Source organism: Dendropsophus ebraccatus, chromosome 7 (assembly GCF_027789765.1).
Source record: "Dendropsophus ebraccatus isolate aDenEbr1 chromosome 7, aDenEbr1.pat, whole genome shotgun sequence".
In the NCBI taxonomy this organism is placed as follows: Eukaryota; Metazoa; Chordata; class Amphibia; order Anura; family Hylidae; genus Dendropsophus; species Dendropsophus ebraccatus.
Window position 1 is genome coordinate 43,393,761 of NC_091460.1, and position 11,130 is coordinate 43,404,890.

The 11,130-nt window shown below is 39.4% G+C and overlaps 1 protein-coding gene across 5 annotated transcripts in view; it reads left to right on the forward strand.

Annotated features, from left to right (window-relative positions):
- Positions 1-9,484, forward strand: part of ZNF518B (zinc finger protein 518B) — a 43,456-nt gene extending 33,972 nt beyond the window's left edge. For 4 of the 5 annotated variants that reach the window (XM_069976445.1, XM_069976442.1, XM_069976444.1 and 1 more), the window contains exon 2: positions 6,144-9,484. In XM_069976445.1, coding sequence (XP_069832546.1) covers positions 6,296-8,215 — 1,920 coding nt within the window. In that variant the 5' untranslated portion in view covers positions 6,144-6,295 and the 3' untranslated portion in view covers positions 8,216-9,484. Of the gene's footprint in view, positions 1-2,381; positions 2,434-6,143 lie in introns of those variants that run through there. The other variant, XM_069976443.1, reaches the window with a different exon arrangement.
- Positions 9,485-11,130: the final 1,646 nt, after the last annotated feature.

Genomic DNA, 11,130 nt, shown 5'->3' on the forward strand with positions numbered 1-11,130 from the left:
CTATAGAACGTAATTAGGCAGCAGGTGTTCACAATGCACAAAAAGCAGCTCTAGGGTTGTGTGCACACACAAACACACATTTTTATAGCTTCACTGCATCATCCGATGGCAGTACTATAGAAAGTAATGAGGCAACAGGTGTACACAATTAGCAGCTCTAGGGCTGTGTTCACATACAGTTTCAGAGCTTCACTGCATTATCTGGTAGCAGTACTATAGCAAGTAATCAGGCGGCAGGTGTGCACACTGCACAACTAGCAGCTCTAGGGTTGTGTGCACACAGTTTTATAGCTTCACTGCATCATCTGGTAGCAGTGCTATAGAAAGTAATCAGGCAGTAGGTGTGCACACTGCACAACTAACAGCTCTAGGGTTGTGTGCACACACACAGTTTTATAGCTTCACTGCATCATCTGATGGCAGTACTATAGAAAGTAATGAGGCAACAGGTGTACACAATTAGCAGCTCTAGGGCTGTGTTCACACACATACACAGTTTCATAGCTTCATTGTAGCAGTACTGGAGAAAATAATGAGACAACAGGTGTACTAAATACCCAACTAGCAGCTTTAAAGCTGTGTTCATGTATACACACTATAGTTACATAGGTCACTCATATAGTGAAGCAGTCTAACAGGACTTGCACAACCAATGTTAAAAAAGTGAAAGACATTGAAACGAAACATTTGAGGCATAAAAGCCTCATACAACATTATATATATATATATATATATATATATATATATATATATATATCCAATAATCCTCCTGACACACATGCCAGGCTTCCAGCTCAAAAGAAAAAGCAGCATATCTTACCTTGCTGAAGTATCAAGAAACATTAGCAGCCGCCCAGGTGAGGACACAGGTCTGGCAGCACCATGATACTTACTGCAGCAGCTTCCTGGCTTTCCTCACACAGTGGCTTCATACAGCAGAGAAGCTGAGCGATAACTCTACTAAAAAGTAAATAATCTCCTCTCTGATACAGCAGAGCAGGAAAAACAACATTTCTATAAATTTCCCCTCTCCACACGACCATGTGGAAAGGAAGAATCTTTGGAAAGGAAAGTCAGACACAAACATAGGCCTGAGCCTGCTTCCCTCTCCTACCACCTGTCCCACAGGAGGACAGAAAAAAACACAATGAGGAGGAGGGGTCTGTATGGCCTTCTTATAGGGCTCCTAATCAATCTTTTATTAGTACCATCTGTCCTACCATTGCAGGAAGATAGGATCTTCCCCATTTGTGCTGCTGCTGAGGACGTAAGGGAAATGACCCCTATTTGAAGGACATACTTCCAAAAAACCCAGGCATTACCTATAGGAGAGCCTGTACTCTTAGGAATCATATGGCCCCGAGTAAGTTGAGGACTATTAATACTTTCACCAAGGCCGAATTGGGGTCTAAATGATGTGGTAGTTTTAGATGCAATGGCACTAGATGTTAATAATGTCCGAATATTAAACATAATTGCCATTTTAAAAATAACACGTCTGGTGAGACATTTGAGATTCTAAGTTTTATGAATTGTGCCACCTCATATGTCGTATACCTACTGGAGGGTCCATGTGGCCTCCAATACGTGGGCAAAACACAGGTGAGCTTGCGCACTCACTTTAATAGACACTGCTCGAATGTCACCAACTATTATGACAAACATTGTGTATCGAGACATGCTACTATGTGCCAAAAAGGATCCTTTGATAGGTTTACCATTGTGCCAATAGAACATGTCACTATACACCATAACCATTTTGCCACTCTCAGGAGAAGGGAGATGTATTTTAAAGATTTTTAAAATTGTCTCCCTTGTTCCATGGGGGCTTAATGAAACTATTGAAAGTATCATCTAGATGCCTGAGGGGTAGATACATGCTTCCATAATTTTATATGAATCTTTTTGTTGTTAAAATGGTAGAATTTATCTGCATCTATATTTTTATTCTATTTATATATTTATTTACCATATATTTAGGTTAGTTATAGAGTTTTATAAATTTCTTACACCTGTATATTTATTTATTTATATATCTATGTATTTATTTCTCTATTACAGATTATGTTTAATCAATGGTGTATTATATAGGTGGGAGCCATAGCACCATCTGGTGGTCAGTTTGTAGATCGCTCTGTTTTGGTTTTATCCAGACCCCTTGTTTATATGTTTAATATACTGTTTATAGCAATGGAAACTAAAAGTATTTTTAGAGGCAGGGGGTCCCTAGCACCATATAAATCTGTATACATAATGATTTATTTATTTTGATCTGTGTTAGTATGATGTATGTTAAGTAGTAGCTGCAGAGTGATCAGGTTCTGTATTTTTACCTGACAGGACCTGCAGCACACTCTGGTTGCTATGGTTTCAGCCAGACAGAGCATGTGCAAAGGTCCTATCTTGATGATTAGAATGGACACACACTCACATGTAAGTGTTACACATGCTAATCTGTTTATACGTTGTTTTATATCTTGTAAGAGTTTAGTTTGGAGATTTCTTTGTAATAACCAATGATTGGTTTGATGATTTATACTTTGATGATGTGGAAATTGTTAAAGGGGTTGGCCACTTTATAGTAAAATTGTTCAGTGTACAGTATTGGTAACTGTACTCACTGTATATACTGACAGTAGCTCCCTGTGTACCTCATAGAGCTAAAATCAGACTCCCCTCCTCCAGGCTGTGCTGCCCTGCTCTGTGGTGTTTTGGTCCATAAGATTGGTTACATGGAGAAGCATGTGACCAGGCCCTGCCCCCCAGTTTCCACCACACAGCCTGTATATGTCTATGCAGGACACTGGGGGGCAGGACATGGTCACATGCTCCTCCATGTCAGCCATTTTATAGACTGAAACAAAACAGAGCAGGGCAGCCCAGCCTGGTGAAGGGGAGTCTGATTTTAGCTCTATGAGGTACACAGGGAGCTGCTGTCAGTATATACAGTGATTACACTAACTAATACTTTGTACTGACTTATTTTACTATAAAGTGGCCAACCCCTTTAAATAATCGCTATTGATGTGTATTGGACTTCTGGGTCAATTTGTACTGGTGTGTGTGTGTGTGTATAAATATATATATACACACACACTCACCGGCCACTTTATTAGGTACACCATACTAGTAACGGGTGGTCTTCTGCTGCAGTAGCCCGTCTGCCTCAAAGCTCGATGTACTGTGCGTTCAGAGATGCTCTTCTGCCTACCTTGGTTGTAACGTTTGGCTTTTTGAGTCACTGTTGCCTTTCTATCAGCTTGAACCAGTCTGCCCATTCTCCTCTGACCTCTGGCATCAACAAGGCATTTCCGCCCACAGAACTGCCGCTCACTGGATGTTTTTTTCTTTTTCGGACCATTCTCTGTAAACCCTAGAGATGGTTGTGCGTGAAAATCCCAGTAGATCAGCAGTTTCTGAAATACTCAGACCAGCCCTTCTGGCACCAACAACCATGCCATGTTCAAAGGCACTCAAATCACCTTTGAATATTTATAATAATTGTCAGATCCTTGGCATTCAATTAAATTTGCCTACAAATGTTAGGCAAATATAAATTTAGAAGCAAAAGCACATTTCGTTTATAACAAAAAAATGACAAGACATTTTATACTTCTTAATTTCCATTTCTTATGAACTGTAATTAAAACAATTGAAAAAAAACTTTCATATTTTACAAGTGTATTTTTTTTTTTATTTTATTTTATTTACTGTGTTTATTTTATAAAGACAATTAGATGATTTCTATTGTACACATTGCTAGGTAAGGTAATCATTTCAGACTATCTCTTCATTTACTATTAGCATAGTATAGTATTGAAAATATATAATGTTTTCATTTACTTTATTTTTTTAAAGTTTTGTGTAAGTACATTCAGTATGATCAGTATGCTTTACCCAGAAAACCCCTTTAAGATGTGGTCTGTATAGTTAATATGTGAGCATTGTATTGGAGTATTTAAGATTGTGTATGGCAGTGTATGATGGTATTTTTTTAAGATTTTGTATGGCAGTATTATTAGACGAATGAATGGCAGTATTGTGTGGGAAATAGATGTCTGTGTTATCAGGTCGCTATTTGGCAGTAATATTTGATTACTATATGGTAATATTATTTAGAGAGAACTTTAATTACAAGAATTGTCTTTACCCATGGAGCTATTTGTACAAAACCAGCCCTGGCCTTGCATTTCAGAACACTACATTAGTTAGACTGAATAAAGTGTGTGTATTAGAGATGAGCGAACCGGGTTAGGGTTCAAGTCCATCCGAACCCGAACGTTCGGCATTTGATTAGCGGGGGCTGCAGAACTTGGCTAAAGCTCTAAGGTTGTCTGGAAAACATGGATACTGCCAATGACTATATCTATGATTTCCACATCGCCTTAGGGCTTTATCCAAGTTCAGCAGCCACCGCTAATCAAATGCTGAAAGTTCGGGTTCGGATCGACTTGAGCATGCTTGAGGTTCGCTCATCTCTAGTGTGTATATAATATATATGTGTGTGTGTGTGTGTGTACAGATCTCAGGACAACCTTATAAATAAGCCCACAACTGCTGATAAAAAAAAAAAAAAAAAAAATCTATAAAAATTTTTGATCAGTGGTTTGAATGGCCTAAAGTAATATAAATATATTGCTGTCAATGATGGTAATTTGTACTATAAACATTTTACATGTTTAGGTTATATCACCATTTTTTTTTTTAAATAAAAAGAAAACGTTATATTATGTAGTAATCTTTTTAAAGAAGTAGAGGTGGCCCTACACTTTCACTCATTGCGACAGATCTCCATATACACATGAACTTATGCCACAGCCAAATTTTCATGTGTTGCCAGACAGTTCTGGTGGTGGCCTATCTCTGCAAGAATATTCATGCATGTGACATTAGTCAGTGGAAGCATGGCTGAACAATTATGTGTTCCCTATGGGGAGGGGTAAGCTGCCAACAATGAAAATCCATAACTCCCAACTCTTATCTCGACTGACGCAGTCTGTCAGTGGCTAGTTACAAGGGACCCATTTACCTTATACTGTTGGCTGATTTTAGTATTATGTCTAAGAGTACTTTTAGAATAAATCCTCGTTGTGTGACCAGTTTGGTTTGAGTCGAGGAAGCCCCATGATCAGTACAATATATGAGCTCTAGAAGTCCCCATATCATCTTCAATCTGCTGTTCAGTGGGAGTCTAAGTACTTAGAACCTCCACTGATCACACATTAATGGCCTGTACTTAAAGGACAAGTGCCATGAAAAACTTTTTCCCAGTAATTGAAGCACATTACAAAGTTATATAACTGTGTAATATGCTTCAATCACCTATCTGCCTCCCTTCCCTGTCTTTCCCCCCCCTCCGCCTCCCACCAGAAAGTGTCCTGACTCACACAGACCTGATTACTGTCGTCACCGTCACCAAGCTCTTCACCGTCACCAAGCTGTTAGGACACTTCCTGGTGGGGGGTGGAGGGGGAAAAAGACAGGAAAGGGAGGCAGATAGGTGATTGAAGCATATTACAGAGTTATATAACTTTGTAATGTGCTTCAATTACTGGGAAAAAGTTTTTCATGGCACTTGTCCTTTAAAGGGGTTGGCCACTTTATAGTAAAATAAATCAGTGTACAGTTTTAGTAAGTGTACTCACTGCAGTTACTGACAGCAGTTCCCTGTATACCTTATAGAGGTAAAATCAGACTCTCATCCTCCAGGCTGGGCTGTCCTGCTATGTGGTGAGTCTGTCCATAAGATGGCTGACATGGAGGAGCATGTGACCATGCCCCACCCCCAGTTTCCACCACTAAGCCTGTATATTTCTATGGAGGACACAGAGGGCAGGGCATGGTCACATGCTCCTCTATGTCAGCCATCTTATGGACAGACTCACTACAGGTGGACGGCACAGCCTGGAGGAGGGGAGTCTGATTTTACCTATATGAGGTACACAGTGAGCTGTTGTCAGTATATACAGAGAGTACACTTACTAATACTACACACTGAGCAACTTTACTATAAAGTGGCCAAACCCCTTTAACTTAGGTCATTATTTGCATTCTTGACAAATCCTGTAAAGATTTTTAATTTGGTTTAATTTCTTATTCATCCAGCTAACTGGCTGTGAATTGTTTTTGTTCATGTGTTTTAGGTCTCTGGGGAACGCTTATGCCATTTAAGTTAAAAAAAAAAAAAAAAAAGAAAGAAAAAGGAGAAAAAAGAGAAATTGTGATGAACATTACTTTATTGGAACTTCAGTTGAGGCTTCAAAACCATCAAATACCTAATATATTCTCTAAGTAGATGTCAGCGATCATGTATTCATCCTCTGATATCCCATCTTTTTTACATAAACAAGTCTTTGAGAGGAGCAAGTTCGTAACACAAAGGCCATGTGAACAAGCAAGAAACCTCGGAACAGGAACCATGATGAATAGTATGCTACAAAAACAAATGTTAGAAAAGTACAACTGTGAAAAATGCAGATTTTCCACAAAGGACGTCAACAAGTACAAAAACCATGTGTCCCTCCACAATGACATTAAGTATGCATGCTCACATTGTGACTTTGTATCTTACACTAAAACGGAATTTCAACGACACTTGGTGAAACATACAGGGAAATTTCCTTTTACCTGTGGCTACTGTGGATATGGAGCCATAAGAAATGATTACATTGTCAAACACATCAGAAGAATTCATGGTGATGGCAAGATCCAGTGTTCTGTGAGCACTGTGGAAAATGAGTCCAAAAAAGCATCTGTTAACATAATGCAAACCCAAGTGATGGCACCCAGTGTCCAAAAGATCCTGGAAAACAGTCCTTCTTCCTTAACTGAAGACGTAATAGACCTAACATCAGAAGTGGACAGTCTTGGCTCAAGTAGCAATATTATTTTTCCCAATGGAAATAACGTTGCAGATCATGTAGAAGTCGAAGTCATTTCACCAGCAGACCAACAGCTGTATCCATGGGTACCATTAACTGTGGTTGCACCAACATCTTTTAAAGTACCCCACAATTGTATTGCTCAGGTTGTGGAAGTCAAACCAGTCAACAGTGCATGTCACTTGGTTTTAAAGTGTTTAAATCTGGTGGAGTCGAGTGTGCCAAACCAGCCTGTTGTAAGTGAACATATTTATGAACAAAAACCTTCAGAACCTGTCATGCCATCTAAGAACATAACTGAAACCCCAGTAATTCCTTCAGCCAAAGAGTGTGCAGTAATACGTGATGACTGCCAAGAAAATATATTATGTCCATCAAAGACTGGAACCCAAGAAAATCTTAACACAGAGATTAAATGTTCAATGGATACAACCAATAACACTGTGAGTCCTATTGATACTGTTACCAATGACATATTTGATGACCTTGAGGAGTTTACAGGAGGGCCAATAATTTCTGCTGTGTTTTCTCTAAGTTCTGACTCGCAACACACCATTGAAGGTATTCAGTGGGAAAGTCCATTTAGCAGTCCAAGCACTAGTTCATCAAATGAAAGTGTTGTGGCTACACAATCTTCTCCTAATCCCCCTGTAAGTCAAGAACAACCTGATGTATTTAGCCCTGACTTAAACTCAGAGATGGACATTGAAAAACCTCAGGATGACCTAAAAAAAACTGTTTTGGAAACTGAAAAAGAAGCGCCTGAAATTGAGATCGAGAATGTTAAACAAAGTGCTGTTCCTGAAATACAGCTGCCCATAACGTCACTATCAGCAGATATCAAAAAGCCTGAAAGTCAGCCATGTGCTCCTCAGAAGAGCAGGAAAGGTGGGCGTATATCTGACCGGCTGGGCAAAATAGAGACAAGCAGCTTCAGTAAGCCCCAGGTCCTCTTTTTATCTTGTGACAAAAGAATAGTCATGCAGCCGCTTTCTTGTACAATGCAAAGTATTAATAACCAAACTTTGCTAGTAGATAAAGTTACAGAGCAACTGCAGGTCCCAACACAAAAGGAGAGCACTAGAGTAAAGGTCAAAACACTGGTGGCACATACAATGAAAGGCAGATCCCAGCCAAACCTGAGAACTCTCAAACTCCATCCTCTTAAGGCGGATCAGGTGGCAAATATGCCATGTTACAATCAGCCTGTAGTTGTATTAAACCACCCTGACGTAGAGTCAATGGAAACATCGCATATTATGAAAGCCATCCGGGTGTTTAGGGGCAAAATCACAAAAGTAACTTTATCCAAGCAAACCAAGAAAAATGTATGAAAACAAAGTAGAAGGTGTAAAGTATTGGTCTACATACGTAATACCTTTTTGTTTGACTCTTTTTGTCTGTTAAGAAGAATTTATAAGAAAAAATGTTTTTTCTTTAATGAGATGTTCTTTGGCATGTTCAGTTGGGATGAGCGAATTTAGAGTAGTAGTAAGGCGCTTTACTGGGCTTGGCAGTGGGCTGCCTTTGATCTCTCTGCCACCCCGGGTGCCTGGAAAAGCTGTATCCAGTACACTAGAAGTTTCCAAGGAGGCACCCGGAGTAGAGCAGTACAGAAATCAAAGGCAGCTGGCTGCCAAGCCTAGCAAAGCGCTTTGTTACTACTGTAAATTTGCTCATCCCTAATATTTAGTTATTTGAGGAAAATTATCTAATATGTTAGGTCTGTAGTTCTACATCTCCTTTGCTAAGATCCGTCTAATTCTAATACTGTAATTTTTCATTTAAGTAAAATTTTATTTTTAGAGCTTTACAAGGGGATACAAGACACTAAAGTTGTTAGTTTTCCCACCCCAACCATATTCATGACTTTCAGGGTACCTTTTATTAGGTTTACACACTATGGATATGACCATGAGTTGGAGCCATACACAAGCCCTATTGAATCAGAATAAGGCTTGTGAATGGTCGTATCCATAGTTAACCCAATTTCTGGCGCCAGGGACAACTGCATTGAGTGAGTAAACATAATGACGGGGGCTCTTTAATTCATGAATAGGCAGAAAGGAAGAGGAATAATATTGCTCTTGTAGTATTACAACCTGAAGATTCCATACATGTCTGTATAAATTTATACATATCAGATGTCTATCAATAAAGCTGTATTTGGATAATGTGGAGGTGTAGTCATGTGTTCATGTTTTTCTTTAATTTTTAGAGTTCTCTTTTTGTATATGACACTTGGCTAGCACTTCGTGTGTAACATTTGGGTGCCCGAAACCTTACTAGACAGCATGGGCATTTGATGTACACTACCAAGGTGGACTTGCATGTGTAGTTTATCATTATTGGTTCCAAGGTTCCAATATTGGTGACTGTGGGCCTCACTGCTACTCTTCTGCCACAATCACTTTTTCCCCTGATAGAGGTAACTTTTGTATTTTACCACTTGACATCTATATGTTTTATTTGGTGTCAGACTATGGCTATTATTCTGCTTTAGTGTTAAAGTAAATCCATTCATGTTGGATTGGTTGTTGTGGCATGCCTTTAGTATGATATTCCCTTATGCTACACACTTTATGGGGGAGATTTATCAAACATGGTGTAAAGTGAAACCGGCTCAGTTGCCCCTAGCAACCAATCAGATTCCACTCTTCATTCCTCACAGACTATTTTGAAAATGAAAGGTGGAATCTGATTGGTTGCTAGGGGCAACTGAGCCAGTTTCACTTTACACCATGTTTGATAAATCTCCCCCTATATCTACCTGGCCAAATGTCCTGGCACCATGTGGAGTCCGTATACCTGTACAACTTGCATTGGGCTTAACATTGCTTTGCAAAGATTGCTTGTATACCGTAATACTGTCATTGCAGTGTTATTAACTATCTTAGATTTTAGTTTTATGATTGACTATTCTATTTATTTTGTTTTTTACCAATTACACTAGACTTAATAGATAATACTTGATAAAATCTGGGATCGACTTAAACATCTTTTAGGTACTACTAATTGGATGAAGTAATATTATTCCTCTTTCCTTTTGTCTATTCATGTAGTAATAGTAGGAGCAAATGCAGTTGTGATTTTTTTCCCCTTTCTATCTTGTGCTATGTAATAAAGTTATAACAAGCATTTAAATTGCAGTCAATGCTGTGGATTTACAACTTGAAGAACTCTTCTACGACAGCATAATTGAGGGGTCTGCATCGTCCGTTTCATTTCAGAAAAAGAAAATCAGCAAAAGGTTGGAAACCATTGGAAATGGAGGTGGATAAAAAAAAAAATTGTTCTCCCAGTGACGCTTTCAGTGTTATAAATCATAGCTGCACTTAATTTCTGTGCATGTAACTGGGAGAACAGTTGTATTGGTATATGGTGGCTAATTTATTATATTTCACGGTAACGACAGTATTCCTACACATGTGCTTAAGAGTCAACATTAACCTTAATTGAAGTGCCATCTTAGGAGTCACTTCTCTTCTCTGCTCTTCAGCCAGCTGCCTTTTAAGGGCCCTTGCACACTGAGTAAAAGAGGCGGAATTTACAAGCGGATTCCGCTTGTCATTCTGATGTCCTATTGCTTCAGGGTGCCTTCACACTTACCGTATCGCAGGAGAAAATCCGCTGCGGATCCGCAGCAGATTTAACTAAATGAATGAACACAGCATTAAAAACGCACTGTCAAATCGGCTGCAGATCCGCAGCAGATTTGTAAGTGCAGATTTGATGCTGTGTTCATTCATTTGGTTAAATCTGCTGCGGATTTTCTGCTGCGATACGGTAGGTGTGAAGGCACCCTCAATGAGATTTCTTGTGCGCCTTTGTTCCCCGCTTAAAGAATGAACAGAGAGCAGAGGCGTAAGAAAAATCCCATTTAAGCAATAGGATAGGCAGAATGACAAGCGGAATCCGACGCATGGACTCCACTCATAAATTCAGCCTTTTTTACTCCATGTGCCAGGGCCCTAACTCCCCGGGTGCTGGGAAAAGCTGGATCCAGTCCTGGGATTGCAGGGATAACAAAGCTGTGATGTTAAAGTGCTTGGTAACCTTTCTAGATATTAGCTACTTCACTATATTGTCCTGCTCAGCAAATGGGATGTCAGTCAGGGCACAATGGGCGGGCAAATAGCCAGGACTTTCCCTCGCACCGGCACCTTTAAGGTGACCCTTAGTGAGTATTTTTGCACACAGTTCTATAACTTTTCATCCAGTATACGGAAATTGATAATTTAACATGTTT